Source organism: Salmo salar, chromosome ssa10 (genome assembly GCF_905237065.1).
Source record: "Salmo salar chromosome ssa10, Ssal_v3.1, whole genome shotgun sequence".
Lineage (NCBI taxonomy): Eukaryota > Metazoa > Chordata > Actinopteri > Salmoniformes > Salmonidae > Salmo > Salmo salar.
In genome coordinates, this window is record NC_059451.1 from 124,820,582 (window position 1) to 124,838,361 (window position 17,780).

The window sequence follows — 17,780 nt, forward strand, 5'->3', positions numbered from 1 at the left end:
ACTTCAGACTCTTGTCCCCCTTGCTCATTTTAAATTTTTATTGGAACATTTTTATTTTTGTATTGCTTGTAACTGTTTCGGGTAATGCAAGTTCTTGTGCTGTTAGTAGAATAACCTGTGTGTAAATTTAAATCTGTTGCTGTATTTTTTTGTTGTGTTATCTGTGATCGTTTTGTTTGTCTTGTGTAGTTTTTTTAATCGTTGTACCTAAACTGTATGTGTAAACATGTATACGCAGGGCCCAGCTGTAAAAGACACCTTGGGTCTCAGTGTGTGTTCCTTGTTGAAATAGAGGTAGAATAATGGCAGCAAAACAAAGTCGGCAGTTTTTTGTTCCTGGTTGCCCACATCAACGAGGACTTGACATTGACCAACAACAACACCACTCTTGTCAAGAGGGAGCCTCTAATTCCTAAGGCGGATGAAGAAGTTCAGCATGCCGCCCCGGGTCTCCTCCAAATATTACCACTGCACCATCGAGAGCATGCCAACCGGCTCAGAGACTGTTTCGATCTACAAGCCATCAGACTGTATCAGAGCATGAGGTCTGATACCAACCGGCTCAGAGACTGTTTCGATCTACAAGCCACCAGACTGCTGAACGCTTGGAATGACCTTCTGCTCTGATTCTCTGCACCTTAGTGCACACACATACACACCCTCACAGACATACACACACCCTCACAGACATGCACACATCCACATACACACATACATTCATGCTACACACACATCACACCTGCTACCAGACTCCTATTATGATTGCTAAATACTGATCAATTTAAACATTTGCCCTCCAATCCCTCCCTTCCCCAAAACACGTGTAAATATTGGACTATAAGTTATTCCTGTATTATACTAAAATGTTTATTCTACTATACCATTTCTTGTTCTTATATTTTCTTATTGTTGTTGCATTGTGGAGAAGGAACCTGCAGGAAGCATTTAGTCGGATGGTTTATACCAAGTGTTTCCTGTACACACGACTAATAAAACTTAACTAATTATGTATGTACATTTTATGCAAAGTAGATGATAGATTTTAATATTATTCCAATGTTGGCCTTTTTAGAGACCAATATTTGAATGTGAATTTGTCTGAGTTGACTCAACTATCTGAGTAGTACAGATATTAGGGATTAAATCCTTGTGAATAACAGAGTAGACCCATAAAACCATTTCACTTGGGACGGTTCGTCTTCCGTTTGGGACGGTCCGTCTTTCGTTTGGGACGGTCCGTTTGGGACGGTCCGTCTTTCGTTTGGGGCGGTCCGTTTGGGACGGTCCATCTTCCGTTTGGGACGGTTCGTCTTCAGTTTGGGACGGTCCGTCTTCCGTTTGGGACGGTCCAGTCTTCAGTTTGGGACGGTCCGTCTTCCGTTTGGGACGGTCAGTCTTCAGTTTGGGACGGTCCGTCTTCAGTTTGGGACGGTCCGTTTGGGACGGTTGAAATTGCACTTCAGGACGATTCTGGAAAGGTGATTGGGGGGGGTATTCTCAAGCCCTGTTTGGGCGACACCGCAGGTGATGGTAATGGGTTCTGACTGTCCCCAGTCAGACCTGCCATGTAAATAGTTTGATAAACAGGATCCATGTGTCATTCCTTGCTTGTGTCCTTGTTTTACTTTTTTGCCATATTTAAAATGGATACTTGGATTTCAATCAATACTTTTTTTTTTTTTTTCTCATCCAGGGCTGCATCTAAAGGCCTGTCTGTCAGCTTGATGGAGAGATTGATCCAGAAGTATGGAGACTCCGTAGTCAGGATGCTGACCGTACAGTACCGTATGAACAGTAACATCATGACCTGGGCCTCAGAACAGATGTACCAGGGCCAACTCACCGCACACAGCTCAGTGGAGAAACATCTGCTCAAGTAACAACTGCCTCCTTTTTTTTGGCTACGTTTACACAGGCATCCCAATTCAGGTCTTTTTGCACAAGTATTGGCATCTGGTCTGATTTGGTCAAAAGATCAATAATTAGTCAAAAGGATCAGAATTGGACTGCCTGTGTAAACACAGCCCATTTTTATCTCACGTCAAATTAGTGGACATTTTTAATGAGGGTTTAGGATCAAGGTTGGGTTCAACTCCATTTGAAATCTGTGAATTCTGTAATTAAACGAGAAGTCCGATTTGGACTTTCAGTTAATTCCTGGATTGACTGAATGAAGTTGACTTTTCACTTTACTTCCTAAATTGAAATGGAATTGATCCCAGTTCTAACATGGGTCTTTCCACTGGACAGAGATCTCCCAGGAGTAGCCAGTGTTGAAGAGACCAGCACTCCTCTCCTCCTCATAGACACAGCAGGCTGTGGACTTAGTGAGATGGAGGTGACAGACGAACAGTCCAAAGGAAACCAAGGTCAGCTTTCTAAATGATACGATAAGGTGTACTATTTCCTGCTGGATGTTGATTTTATGTTGTGATCATGTTTTAATTATTTTTATTTTTACTACTACCAAACCAAAAATGTCCCCTAGCTCAACACAATATGCCCTAGTCTAAACTAAGAGGAAACTCAGTCGGGGATCTTGTCTTCTTAGGACCCGTGTGAGGTGCTGAAATCTAATAAACTAATTGTGATGAACTCGTATTCTGATTAAACAGGTGAGGTCGACATTGTGGAACTACACATCAAAGCGTTGACTGAAGCTGGGGTGAAACCGAAAGACATCGCTGTCATTGCCCCTTACAATCTGCAGGTGAGTCAGGGCTGCTTTCTGCGTGGCGATCAGTTGAGTTTTGCAGAGCCCAGTGTCTTGTAAGCCTTGTTCAGAAACGTTTGTGGCAGAATGTGGCAGAGGCTGTTTATGTTGTTGTTGTCTGTGTTTAGGTGGATCTCCTGCGTCAGCGTCTCTCAGCGAGACATCCTGATCTGGAGATCAAGTCTGTAGACGGCTTTCAGGGCAGAGAGAAGGAGGCTGTGGTTCTGACCTTGGTCAGATCTAACAGGAAAGGTAAACTCGTGTGTGTGTGTGTGTGTGTGTGTGTGTGTGTGTGTGTGTGTGTGTGTGTGTGTGTGTGTGTGTGTGTGTGTGTGTCGTCTATTTCTACCAATGTGCTAACACAGAACCCAAACCGGCTGGGCGCGTGCGCCATCGTGAATACATTTATTTTGTCCCACCAAACGGGATCACGACACGCAGGTTAAAATATCAAAACAAAATCTGACCCAATTATATTAATTTGGGGACAGGTCGAAAAGCATTAAACATGTATGGCAATTTAGCTAGTTAGCTTGCACTTGCTAGCTAATTTGTCCTATTTAGCTAGCTTGCTGTTGCTAGCTAATTTGTCCTGGGATATAAAGATTGAGTTGTTATTTTACCTGAAATGCACAAGGTCCTCGACTCCGCCAATTAATCCACACATAAAAACGGCCAACCGAATCATTTCTAGTCATCCCTCTTCCTTCCAGGCTTTTTCATCTTTGAACTTATATGGTGATCGGCATCTACACTTTCATAGTATTACCACGACGACCGGCAACACAGTTCGTCTTTCAATCACCCACGTGGGTATAACCAATGAGGAGATGGCACGTGGGTACCTGCTTCTATAAACCAATGAGGAGATGGGAGAGTCAGGACTTGCAGCGTGATCTGCATCAGAAATAGAACTTCTATTTTATCCCTTGGCAACGCAGACGCTCGTTGACGCGCGCGCGAGCAGTGTGGGTGCAATAATTGAATAACATAGATTCCTAAATTTATTTTGCAACGCTCGCTCACGCGACGTGTCCGGTCTGGTCAGCTTGTAAGTTCCATCTCTCCTTCAGGTGAAATAGGGTTCTTAGCTGAAGACAGGAGGATCAACGTGGCGGTGACTCGAGCCAGACGTCACCTGGCCCTGGTGTGTGACACGCAGACCGTCCAGACCCACGGCTTCCTCAAGACCCTCATCGATCACATGACCCAGCACGGAGACGTTCGCACCGCCTTTGAGTACCTGCAGGTCGGTTAATATCCTTTTGGGATCAATAACGTATCAATCAATCAGTCTATCAAGGGAATGGGTTTTATTTTATTTCCCCCCCCCATTTAAACGTTCTTGTTTCGCTATCGATATTGCCAATACTAGACTAAAAAAATATTGTAATCCATATCGGCAATACTAGCCACAAATAAAGTTCCTTCATAAAGTATTCATACCCCTTGACCTATTCCACATGTTGTTGTGTTACAGCCTGAATTCAAATGGATTAAATGTATATTTTTTCTTCTCACCCATGATGACAAAGTGAAAACATTCTAATAATCTGCTGTCAGATCCAAGGCTCTTCATAGAAACGTTATGTTTGTGTTGTGGGCTACTGAAGGCTAATGCTGTACCTGGTCTGTCTGCTAATGCTGTACCTGGTCTGTCTGCTAATGCTGTACCTGGTCTGTCTGCTAATGCTGTACCTGGTCTGTCTGCTAATGCTGTACCTGGTCTGTCCGCTAATGCTGTACCTGGTCTGTCCGCTAATGCTGTACCTGGTCTGTCCGCTAATGCTGTACCTGGTCTGTCTGCTAATGCTGTACCTGGTCTGTCCGCTAATGCTGTACCTGGTCTGTCCGCTAATGCTGTACCTGGTCTGTCCGCTAATGCTGTACCTGGTCTGTCCGCTAATGCTGTACCTGGTCTGTCTGCTAATGCTGTACCTGGTCTGTCCGCTAATGCTGTACCTGGTCTGTCCGCTAATGCTGTACCTGGTCTGTCTGCTAATGCTGTACCTGGTCTGTCTGCTAATGCTGTACCTGGTCTGTCTGCTAATGCTGTACCTGGTCTGTCTGCTAATGCTGTACCTGGTCTGTCCGCTCTGTCTGCTAATGCTGTACCTGGTCTGTCTGCTAATGCTGTACCTGGTCTGTCTGCTAATGCTGTACCTGGTCTGTCTGCTAATGCTGTACCTGGTCTGTCCGCTAATGCTGTACCTGGTCTGTCCGCTAATGCTGTACCTGGTCTGTCCGCTAATGCTGTACCTGGTCTGTCCGCTCTGTCTGCTAATGCTGTACCTGGTCTGTCCGCTAATGCTATACCTGGTCTGTCTGCTAATGCTGTACCTGGTCTGTCCGCTAATGCTGTACCTGGTCTGTCCGCTAATGCTGTACCTGGTCTGTCCGCTAATGCTGTACCTGGTCTGTCCGCTAATGCTGTACCTGGTCTGTCCGCTAATGCTGTACCTGGTCTGTCCGCTAATGCTGTACCTGGTCTGTCCGCTCTGTCTGCTAATGCTGTACCTGGTCTGTCTGCTAATGCTGTACCTGGTCTGTCTGCTAATGCTGTACCTGGTCTGTCCGCTAATGCTGTACCTGGTCTGTCCGCTAATGCTGTACCTGATCTGTCTGCTAATGCTGTACCTGGTCTGTCCGCTAATACCAGATTATGATCTGGAAGTAGTTTTCTATTCATCGCTCTCGGGTGCACTCTCTGGCAACTGAGTTAGGACGGACACCTGTACCTTTTTGTAGTGACTGGGTATATTGATACACCATCCAAAGTGTAATTAATAACTTCACCATGCTCAAAGAGATATTCAATGTCTGCTTTTTAAAAAAGTTGTACCCCTCCACCAATAGGGGCCCTTCTCTGTGAGGCGTTGGAAAACCTCCCTGGTCTTTGTGGATGAATCTGTGTTTAAAATTCACTGCTGGACTGAGGGACCAAACAGATAATTGTATTTGTTGGATACAGAGATGAGGTAGTCATTCAGAAATCATGTTAAACACTATTATTACACACAGAGTGAGTCCATGCAACTTATTATGAGACTTGTTTAGCACATTTTTACTCCTGAATGTATTTAGGCAGTGGCCCCTTCTTCACGCGTTTCCACCAGTGGTTCCAAATCAAATAAATCAAATTTTATTGGTCACATACACATGGTTAGCAGATGTTAATGTGACTGTAGTGAAATGCTTGTGCTTCTAGTTCCGACCATGCAGTAATATCTAACAAGTAATATAACAATTTCACAACAACTACCTAATAAACACACCTAAGTAAAGGAATGGAATTAATAATATATACATAAAAAAGGAAGAGCCATGTCAGAGCGACACAGACTAAGATATAGAGTAGGTTCTGATTGTTAACATTGGAGAGGGTGCACCAGGAGGGCTTACCACTGATTTCTTGTGGCTTCCTGTTGACCCAGGCAGCCTTGGTTCACAGTGATCATTCACCTTTTAGGGCGGGGGACCCGTGTTAACTCCTGATGTGCACGGTCCTCTATTGTCCCAGGCGCACGGGCAGGTTTGGCAAGCGAGACCAGAGATTTGGTTCTTATAGGCCTGGCCCCCTAAGAGGGTCAATCCGATGGCTAGAGGTTTACCTCTGAATGTTATTGCTACCGTTCAGTCTGCAAGGGGGCCCTCCATGAGAAGGCTGTATGGATATAAGTGGCAAGCAATTTTGAGCTCTGGTGCCAAGGGTAAAGGAATTGTTCCTTTTCAGGCGGGATTATATTTCCCCATAGTATGTTGTACATAAATTGGCTGACTGAAAGGGAAGTTAACGTTATGACTATAACTATTGTTCCCTGAAGGAGGGAAATGAGGTACAACACCTGTTTAAGCCCATTCCTGAGCTGGGTGAAGAGCGGTTTGAAATGGAAGGAATGAATCTGAGCCTCACACTTATCACCTGTGGAAGGCAGGGCTTCTAAGGAGGCGCGGATTTCATTGGCCTCGTCGGGCATAACTCCCCATAGTGTGTTGTACCTCGTTTGCCTCCTGGAGGGAACAGTAGTTATAGTCATAACGTTACGATATTAAACTATAAAATATCGCTATTGATATAGGCAATATTAGCCTAAAATATATCTCTATTGATAAAGGAAATATTAGCCTAAAATATATCTCTATTGATAAAGGCAATATTAGCCTAAAATATATCTCTATTGATATAGGCAATATTAGCCTAAAATATATCTCTATTGATAAAGGCAATATTAGCCTAAAATATATCTCTATTGATATAGGCAATATTAGCCTAAAATATATCTCTATTGATATAGGCAATATTAGCCTAAAATATATCTCTATTGATAAAGGCAATATTAGCCTAAAATATATCTCTATTGATATAGGCAATATTAGCCTAAAATATATCTCTATTGATAAAGGCAATATTAGCCTAAAATATATCTCTATTGATAAAGGCAATATTAGCCTAAAATATATCTCTATTGATAAAGGCAATATTAGCCTAAAATATATCTCTATTGATATAGGCAATATTAGCCTAAAAAATATTGTTATCTATATGGGAAATACTAGCCTGAGAAATAAATTGGTATACGTCGAAACTGAAAGGCACAGTATCATCCATCCCTACCTACAGGACATTGTGCCCCAGAACTACACCAGAGACCACAGAGATATTAAGTCTAACAACACTAAAGCTACCGCTAGCAGCTCTTCATCCATCTCCAACAAGCAGAAGGACAGAGGCCAGGCTGGGAGCAAGGTGGAGCCAGGACACAAGAAGACCTCTGGGGGGAACAAGACCCAGGGAGTAGAGCACCAGACAGGTTCAGGTATGCCGTTATTCGCATACTGTAATAATGACAAATTTAACGGTTTGGCGAGGCTGATTTTTCCAGAACCAGATTAAGCCTAGTCCTAGAATAAAAATCAAAATCAATTTTTTTTTTTTATATTCTAGGATCAGGTTTAATATAACCCCTTGCTGTGGTAGTGATCCCGAAATATGCACACAACTGAAATTTAAACAAAAGTTTACATGTTCCCGTTGATTTGACAGGTCCCAGCACACACAGCCAAGCCAGACGTTCCACCCCGACAGAAGAGGAACAGAGACTGACCCAGATAAAATACCTGGAGATCAAGGGCCAGGTGGAGTGGTTCCTACAGGACCCAGACCAGACGGCGCTACGCTTTCCCTCGTCCCTCAACTCCCACGGCCGCCTGCTTGTACACCAGGTACATCATACTTTGTGTTTTTATTCAGTTGCTGATGCGAGCACACTAACTTCTACCGCTACCATTTAGCTCAAACAAGCACACAGTTTTTTCTTTAGGAAAATTACTTTTTGTAGTTGTACATTATCAATGTACAAATTGTGGTGAAGCTTTTCATAAGCCCATTTTGTGTTTCTATTCCTAAACCTGCACCCTGTGTTTTTCTTGTTGCAAATAAATAAAGCTAAAAACTAAAAATTGTCAAACAGGTTGCAGAGGAACTGGGCCTGAACCATGAGAGCCAGGGAGAAGGAAAGGACCGATGCATCACTGTCTCCAGACCCCCAACAGGGCCTAACGAGGCTGGGGAAGAAGAGGAGCAACAAGCCCTGCAACCAGCAGCCGTCCTGGAGGAAGACAGTGTTACAGGGCCTCCTGTAGAGCAACCGGCAGCACCTGTAGATCTCAAGACTTTACATATGGAACGAATGAAACGGGAGCAGGAGAAGAGGGAGCAGAAGAGGAAGCAGGAGAAGCATCTAGATACTGTCCGTACAGCAGAACAGACTCAGACTGCTAAGAAGGCCAAGGCAAAAGGTTAGTGTAAAACAAAAAAAGATCAAATTAGCAGTCAAAAAAAGTTTCTGATCAAACCGTATTCCTCATGCCTTTATGATCAACAAGGCTCACTCTAATTGCCTGTTTTATTTTTGATCCTCGGATATATAGTACCAGTCAAAAGTTTGGAAACACCTACTCATTCAAGGGTTTTTCTTTATTTTTACTATTTTCTACATTGTAGAATAATAATGAAGACATCAAAACTATGAAATAACACATATGGAATCATGTAGTAACCAAAAAAGTGTTAAACAAATCAAAATATATTTGAGATTCTTCAAATTAGCCACCCTTTGCTTTGACGTCAGCTTTGCACACTCTTGGCATTCTCTCAACCAGCTTTATGAGGTAGTCACCTGGAATGCATTTCAAATAACAGGTGTGCCTTTTTAAAAGTCAATTTGTGGAATTTCTTTCCTTCTGAATGCGTTTGAGCCAATCAGTTCTGTTGTGACAAGGTAGGGGTGGTATACAGAAGATATCCCTATTTGGTAAAAGACCAAGTCCATATTATGGCAAGAACAGCTCAAATAAGCAAAGAGAAACTACAGTCCATCATTACTTTAAGACATTAAGGTCAGTCAATCCGGAAAATATCATGAACTTTGAAAGTTTCTTCAAGTGCAGTCGCAAAAACCATCAAGCTCTGTGATGAAACTGGCTCTCATGAGGACCGCCACAGGAATGAAAGACCCAGAGTTACCTCTGCTGCAGAGGATAAGTTCATTAGAGTTACCAGCCTCAGAAATTGCAGCCCAAATAAATGCTTCTGAGAGTTCAAGTAACAGACACATCTCAACATCAACTGTTCAGAGGAGACTGAGTGAATCAGGCCTTTATGGTTGAATTGCTGCAAAGAAACCACTACTAAAGGACACCAATAAGAAGAAGAGACTTGCTTGGGCCAAGAAACACGAGCAATGGACATTAGACCGGTGGAAATCTGTCCTTTGGTCTGATGAGTCCAAATTTGAGATTTTTGGTTCCAACTGCCGTGTCTTTCTGAGACGCAGAGTAGGTGAACAGATGATCTCTGCATGTGTGGTTTCCACCGTGAAGCATGGAGGAGGAGGTGTGATGGTGCTTTGCTGGTGACACGGTCAGTCATATATTTAGAATTCAAGGCACACTTAACCAGCATGGCTACCACAGCATTCTGCAGCGATACGCCATCCCATCTGGTTTGAGCTTATCATTTGTTTTTCAACAGAACTATGACTTAACACACCTCCAGGCTGTGTAAGGGCTATTTGACCAAGGAGGAGAGTGATGGAGTGCTGCATCAGATGACCTGGCCTCCACAATCACCTGACCTCAACCCAATTGAGATGGTTTGAGATGAGTTTGGACCGCAGAGTGAAGGAAAAGCAGCCAACAAGTGCTCGGCACTTGTTTGGACAAGACTGTTGAAAAAACATTCCAGGTGAAGCTGGTTGAGAGAATGCCAAGAGTGTGCAAAGCTGTCGTCAAGGCAAAGGGTGGCTACTTTGAAGAATTTAAAATAACTTTTTTTTTTGGTTACTACATGATTCCATACGTGTTATTTCATAGTGTTGATGTCTTCACTATTATTCTACAATGTAGAAAACAGTAAAAAATAAAGAAAAACCCTTGAATCAGTAGGTGTGTCCAAACGTTTGTCTGGTACTGTATCTGTATAATTGTTCTTCTCTAGGAAAGACCAAAAAGACCAAAGCGGGTGCCTGTGAGATCGCTGCGGCTGCGACAGCTGACGTTGATTTTGACACCCTAATAGATGCTGTGGTGAAGGCAGAACGCGTCTGTAGTTTCGTCAGGTGTAAAACCTTAGTAATTCACCTGGGACAACTCTGTCTGTTCTGCAACAGACAATACTGCCTCGGTCACCACATACCTGAGGTAAGACCTCACATTGTTTCTAGATCATTTTCTGACTGCATTACTCTCACTCTATTATGTTCCACTGTATAGTAAACATTTGCATTTTTAGCTGTCAGAGTTATTAATCCGTTAACTCGAGTTAATCAAAATGTCTATATTCTTGTTAGTCCAATGTAGCCGTTTTTATTAAATCATTTCTGGTTAACAATTGAAGTACCTTACTGTGATTTGTTTTTTAATTAAAGTGGCCAAAAGACACTGTCTTCTTAGCAAAATGCAAACATTTTCAAGCAGGAATTTGGCTAGGACAGTCTGGAAGTGGGCTGAGAGAGGAGCCTACTGGGAGGGATATGTAACCTGAAAACTAGCTCTTATTGGCAGAGAAGAAAGCAAACTCTCTAAAACTAGCTCTTATTGGCAGAGAAGAAAGCAAACTCTCTGAAACTAGCTCTTATTGGCAGAGAAGAAAGCAGACTCTCTAAAACTAGCTCTTATTGGCAGAGAAGAAAGCAGACTCTCTAAAACTAGCTCTTATTGGCAGAGAAGAGGGCAGATTCTCTAAAACTAGCTCTTATTGGCAGAGAAGAAAGCAGACTCTCTAAAACTAGCTCTTATTGGCAGAGAAGAGGGCAAAACCTTTATTGTTCTATTAACTTACACCGCCTGGTGATGTCACCAGAAACCCCAGCCAATCAAACTGAAATTTCAGGCAGTCTTTTCAAACAACTCTTAAACTAAAAGTGCATTATCATAATTTTCACAGTATTATTCCAACTTTCTAGCGTGGAAATATATTTACCGTAATTTCCGGACTATTAAGCGCACCTGAATATAAGCCGCACCCACTGAATTTAATTGTTTATTTATTTTGAACATAAATAAGCCGCGCATGTCTATAAGCCGCAGGTGCCTAACCGGTACATTGAAACAAATTAACTTTACACAGGCTTTAACGAAACACGGCTTGTAATAAAAAATGAGCAGTAAACAGTAGCCTACCAAGAAAGTCATTGGTCACCATCTTCCTCCTCCTGTACACTGAAACCATTTCCTTCGGTGTCGGAGTTGAATAGCCTCAGAATTACTTCATCCGATATTGGATCGTTTTCATTGTCGCTCTCGTCACTTTCATCCGGAGGCAAATCCCCCGCTGAGCCCTCTTTAACACGCAGCAGTCCAGCCTTCCCAAACCCGTTGATGATAGTGGATTTTTTGACAATGCTCCACGCTGTCAGGACCCACAAATTTGAAAGCGGGAAAAATCCATATATTAGCCGCGTCATTGTTTAAGCCGCGAAGTTCAAAGCCTGGGGAAAAAAGTTGCGGCTTATAGTCCGGAATTTACGGTTTATAAAACACAGGAAAATCACGTTTTGGACTGCACTGACCCTTTAAATGACATCACTAAACTCATTCTGCATTTGCAAGTTTTTTTTCCCGTTTGACATAATTAATTAATAATTTGTTAATTATTGTCCCTAATTTGTTGTAACTTTTATCTACCAGTGGTCACTTTCAGGTATATTTTGTATTTGGTAGACTGATTTAATTTAGTTTCACATTTTTAAAAGGTTTTTCTCTGATGTTTCTGTGATGTAACTTCTCTGTGACTGTGTTGGAACTATGTGACTGTGTTGTGACTGTGTTGTGACTGTGTTGGAACTCCTCTGTGACTGTGTTGTTGGAACTCCTCTGTGACTGTGTTGTTGGAACTCCTCTGTGACTGTGTTGGAACTCCTCTGTGACTGTGTTGGAACTCCTCTGTGACTGTGTTGGAACTCCTCTGTGACTGTGTTGTTGGAACTCCTCTGTGACTGTGTTGTTGGAACTCCTCTGTGACTGTGTTGGAACTCCTCTGTGACTGTGTTGTTGGAACTCCTCTGTGACTGTGTTGTTGGAACTCCTCTGTGACTGTGTTGGAACTCCTCTGTGACTGTGTTGTTGGAACTCCTCTGTGACTGTGTTGTTGGAACTCCTCTGTGACTGTTGTTGGAACTCCTCTGTGACTGTGTTGTTGGAACTCCTCTGTGACTGTGTTGTTGGAACTCCTCTGTGACTGTGTTGTTGGAACTCCTCTGTGACTGTGTTGTTGGAACTCCTCTGTGACTGTGTTGTTGGAACTCCTCTGTGACTGTGTTGTTGGAACTCCTCTGTGACTGTGTTGTTGGAACTCCTCTGTGACTGTGTTGTTGGAACTCCTCTGTGACTGTGTTGTTGGAACTCCTCTGTGACGGGCTCTGTGACTGTGTTGGAACTCCTCTGTGACTGTGTTGTTGGAACTCCTCTGTGACTGTGTTGTTGGAACTCCTCTGTGACTGTGTTGGAACTCCTCTGTGACTGTGTTGTTGGAACTCCTCTGTGACTGTGTTGGAACTCCTCTGTGACTGTGTTGTTGGAACTCCTCTGTGACTGTGTTGGAACTCCTCTGTGACTGTGTTGGAACTCCTCTGTGACTGTGTAACTATGTTTTAACTCCTCCAGGTCCATGGGTGTGGAGACCTAGCCAAGGCCAATGCCAGGATGAGGATCAGTAAAGAAGGGGTTCTGTATGCTGGTAGTGGACACAAGGACAAGTCTGTAGATCCTAACAAGAAGGCCTATCTACACAGGAAGCTGGACTCCAAACTCAAAGACATGGAAAAGCAGCGGAAGACCAAACCCAAAGAGAGTGACAACAATTGACCTTTGACCTTATTAATTCCAGTTTGTCAGTGACTGTAAGGTCTGAGGATGACCCCCTTTGTGGACTGAATAGATATACTTATTAAACAGATTACTGCTAAATTATTTCAACCCGGTCTGTCAATATCTTGTTTTAATATAGTATATAACTCAATACGTCTATATATATATATATATATATATATATATATATATATATACACACACATACAGGACATCACTTCCAGTACTTTATTGTCCATTAACTTAGAGAATGGAATTGTCTTTATGCTCGCAACCCAATCCCCCAAGACACACCCTGAAGGACTGGAGGCAATGGGTCATCTGCAGTGCCGCGTCCCTGAAGAAAAATTGTAGGGGGTTAGTGCCTTTGTCATCGGCACAACGGCAGGGGACGGTGTCTAGGATGATGCCAGCAACCCTCCAGTTACCGGCTCGCTGCACTAGATTTCCCCATCTGAGCTGGGATTCGTACCGACAACTCTCTGGGTACTGACCACTAGGCTACTTTAATAATATTACATTTTTCTAGACCTTTTATCAATGGTTCTGATTTTCATTATGGTTGTCAGGTTCAACTAAAGTCTCAATTTCCAAATTGTAAAAAAAAAAAAAAAAGGAATTCAGTCGGGGTCTCAACATACTAGTAGAATAGACATGGTAACATTCCCAAAATCTAGTTGTTCATCATCACTCAACTAGCCCAGAAATAATAGGTTCAGGGACGCTGCATTGCCTCCAGGCCATCAGGGTTGTGAGTATCAAGATACATTTCCATTCTCTGTAAGTTAACGATGAGGTGAAAAATGAGGTGAAAAATAACTTGATGTTTTATGCAACCGGGTCCTGGTTGACTAAGTCAGTTGCAAAAAAAAGTAAAAACATTTTAAGGTGAATTTGTGCAGGTGAATGTTTTCCTCTGCCCTGGTTGCAAAAAGGAAAACAAACAGCTAGCTAGGTGTATAGCTAGCTAACAATAGCTACCTAGTGAAACAATGGAAGGAGCACAATCCATGGCTACAAAGCTAGCTGGCTAGCTAGCTACCAACTCTGTAAGTTACCTTGATGTTCTAGAAAGTAATAGAAACAAATTGAGATTAAAGTAGAGAAACATGTTTTATTATCTTATGAATCAGCTAGTTTCTCTCCTGTCTTGAATGAAAAAGTTATAATTTTGTGATCTCTCAAAATGGACAATAAAGTAGAGGCCAGCAACATAGTTTCACTTGGGGCCTGAGCCTGCTTGGATAAAACACCTTAACGTGTTTCCCTTCAGGAATCATTTCCCCTTACCTAAGGTAATTGTTAAAGGGCGTTGCATAGAGCCCCTAGTTAAGGGCATACTTAAGGGGTTTTATGCTAGTTTTAAAGTCATGTAAAGCAGAAATAATCTCTTGTTACCATGGAGATGACCTGAACATCTCATCGAAGATCATTTATTTTGGGAAATAAATAGAACTTCTACATTCAAGAGACCTCCACAGGTCTTGGCTGATTTTCTATAGATTTTCCCATGATGTCAAGCAAAGAGGCACTGAGTTTGAAGGTAGGCCTTGAAATACATCCACAGGTACACCTCCAATTGACTCAATTGATGTCAATTAACCTATCAGAAGCTTCTAAAGCCATGACATAATTTTCTGGAATTTTCCAAGCTGTTTAAAGGCACCAGTCAACTTAGTGTATGTAAACTTCTGATCCACTGGAATTGTGATACAGTGAATTATAAGTGAAATAATCTGTCTGTAAACAATTGTTGGAAAAATTACTTCTGTCATGCACAAAGTAGATGTCCTAACCGACTTACCAAAACTATAGTTTGTTAACAATACATTTGTGGAGTGGTTGAAAAATGAATTTTAATGACTCCAACCTAAGTGGATGTAAACTTCTGACTTCAACTGTATGTACAGTGCATTCGGAAAGTATTCAGAGGCCTTGACTTTTACCACATTTTACCTTATTCTAAAATATATTAAATGTTTTTTTTTCCCTCATTAATCTACACAAAATACCCCATAATGACAAAGCAAAAACATGATTTTAGAAATTTTTTTGCAAATTTATCACAAATAAAACACTGAAATGTTACATTTACATAAGTATTTAGACCCGTTACTCAGTAACTTGGTTGAAGCACCTTTGGCAGCGATTACAGCCTCAAGACTTCTTGGGTATGATGCTACAAGCTTGGCACACCTGTATTTGGGGACCATTAATCAGGATCTCATTCTTCTCTGTAGATCCTCTCAAGCTCTGTCAGGTTGGATGGGGAGCGTCGCTGCACAGCTATTTTCAGGTCTCTCCAGAGATGTTCCATCGGGTTCAAGTCCGAGGTCTGGCTGGGCCACTCAAGGACATTCAGAGACTTGTCCCGAAGCCACTCCTGCGTTGTCTTGGCTGTGTGCTTAGGGTTGTTGTCCTGTTGGAAGTCTGAGGTCCTGAGCGCTCTGGAGCAGGTTTTCATCAAGGATCTCTCTGTACTTTGCTCCGTTCATCTTTCCCTTGATGACAAGTCTCCCAGTCCCTGCTGCTGAAAAACATCCCCACAGCATGATGCTGCCACCACCATGCTTCACCGTAGGGATGGTGCCAGGTTTCCTCCAGACGTGACACTTGGCATTCAGGCCAAAGAGTTCAGTCTTGGTTTCATCAGACCAGAGAATCTTGTTTCTCATGGTCTGAGAGTCCTTTAGGTGCCTTTTGGCAAACTCCAAGCGGGCTGTCATGTGCCTTTTACTGAGGAGTGGCTTCCGTCTGGCCACTCTACCATAAAGGCCTGATTGGTGGAGTGCTGCGGAGATGGTTGTCCTTCTGTAAGGTTCTTCCATCTCCACAGAGGAACTCTGGAGCTCTGTCAGAGTGACCATCGGGTTCTTGGTCACCTCCCTGACCAAAGCCTTTCTCCCCCAATTGCTCAGTTTAACCGGGCGGCCAGCTCTTACTAGCTCTAGTAAGAGTCTTGCTGGTTTCAAACTTCTTCCATTGAAGAATGATGGAGGCCACTGTGTTCTTGGGGACCTTCAATGCTGCAGAAATGTTTTGGTACCCTTCCCCAGATCTGTGCCTCGACACAATCCTGTCTCGGAGCTCCTCGGACAATTCCTTCGACCTCACAGCTTGGTTTTATAGACAGGTGTGTGCCTGTTCAAATCATGTCCAATCAATGGAATTTACCACAGGTGGACTCCAATCAAGTTGTAGAAACATCTCAAGGATGATCAATGGAAACAGGATGCACCTGAGCTCAATTTCGAGTCTAATAGCAAAAGGTCTGAATACTTATGTAAATAAGGTATTTTTGTTTAATAAGAAAACTGACTAAGGCAACTCAAATGTAAATAAAAACTCAAGTGTCTGCATAACAGAGCAACACACATACACGAGAGAACAGAAGCTACATGGCCTTAGGCTATGTCAAGAGACATGAGCCAAACATTTTCCTGTAGAATGTAATAGGTTATAAGACCTGTACGATTCATGTAATTTTCATCAGTCCTACCAGCTAACCGTGAGGTTTTTAAGGTTACATTACATTGTAAGGACCTTTTTGTCTTTTCAAATGATGTGTTCACCTAGAAGCAAACCACCAAGCTGAGCATATTTTACCATCTCTTTCCCCCTTCCATTCTAAGTTCGAGTTTTGTCTCTTAGTCATATACACCTGATGTAGGTGGAGTACACAGTGCAGTGAAATCCTTCCTTGCAGGTTAACCTCGCGACAACGGGGCAACAATAGAACAAGTAAGTAGCGGAGTGAATGAAAAAATAAAAGCTCAATGAAATAATTTCTAAAATTTAATAATGGCCAGTTTTTATTTTTTATTTTTTTACAAATACTTACATATCCTATATGGAAATAACAGACATGACCATGTTTCATTTAGTTAGTTCTACCACCTCAACATTGCTCATTTTAAACCGTGTTAAATATAATGTTGTAGTAAAGTTCAGCTTCAGTCCACAGGGGGCACTGTGTCACTGTCAGAAGATGCGGTATGACCCCTTATTGATGTTACATGTTAAATCCACTTCAATCAGTGTAGATGAAGGGGAGGAGACGGGTTAAAGAAGGATTTTTAAGCCCTGCGTCATTCAGAGGGTGAATACACAAGTCAAAATGTTTAAGTGCCTTTTGAACGGGTTATTCTAGTAGGTGCCAGGCACACTGGATTGAGTGTGTCAACAACTGCACCGCTGCTGGGTTTTTTACACTCAACAGTTTCCCTGTGTATATCAAGAATGGTCCTCCACAACAAAGGACATCCAGCCATCTTGACACAACTGTGGGGTGGGATGAAATCAGCATTAGTGTTGTTATTGTTTGGTATACTTATGTTACACATCACACAGGCCTACATTATGTTACATGAAGGTGTGAAAAGATAATACATTATTTTGTCTGTCTTAACTTTAACACCAACTAGATAAAAGGTCAAATAATCAAAGTTCTCTTCAAACATCTACAATATTTATATATGTAAATGTGGTGGTTTATTAAAAATACAACAGTAAATACATTTGAAGAATAGTTCATATTCCATTTTATAATCAAAACATTTTGACCAGATGTATCGTTATATCGAAATGGATTAAATATAAAATTACAAAATGTTACATCAGAAAATATATTTCTTACACATTTAACAAAGTTACGACGTAAAACAATTCATTGTAGAAAGTTACAATGCATTCCAGTAAA

The 17,780-nt window shown here is 42.1% G+C and overlaps 1 protein-coding gene across 1 annotated transcript in view; it reads left to right on the forward strand.

Annotated features, from left to right (window-relative positions):
* Positions 1–13,183, forward strand: part of ighmbp2 (immunoglobulin mu DNA binding protein 2) — a 31,517-nt gene extending 18,334 nt beyond the window's left edge. The window contains exons 10-19 of the mRNA XM_014126092.2: positions 1,694–1,876; positions 2,251–2,369; positions 2,616–2,710; positions 2,842–2,965; positions 3,787–3,962; positions 7,335–7,530; positions 7,758–7,936; positions 8,185–8,512; positions 10,212–10,414; positions 12,878–13,183. Coding sequence (XP_013981567.2) covers positions 1,694–1,876; positions 2,251–2,369; positions 2,616–2,710; positions 2,842–2,965; positions 3,787–3,962; positions 7,335–7,530; positions 7,758–7,936; positions 8,185–8,512; positions 10,212–10,414; positions 12,878–13,078 — 1,804 coding nt within the window. The 3' untranslated portion in view covers positions 13,079–13,183. The remainder of the gene's footprint in view (positions 1–1,693; positions 1,877–2,250; positions 2,370–2,615; positions 2,711–2,841; positions 2,966–3,786; positions 3,963–7,334; positions 7,531–7,757; positions 7,937–8,184; positions 8,513–10,211; positions 10,415–12,877) is intronic.
* Positions 13,184–17,780: the final 4,597 nt, after the last annotated feature.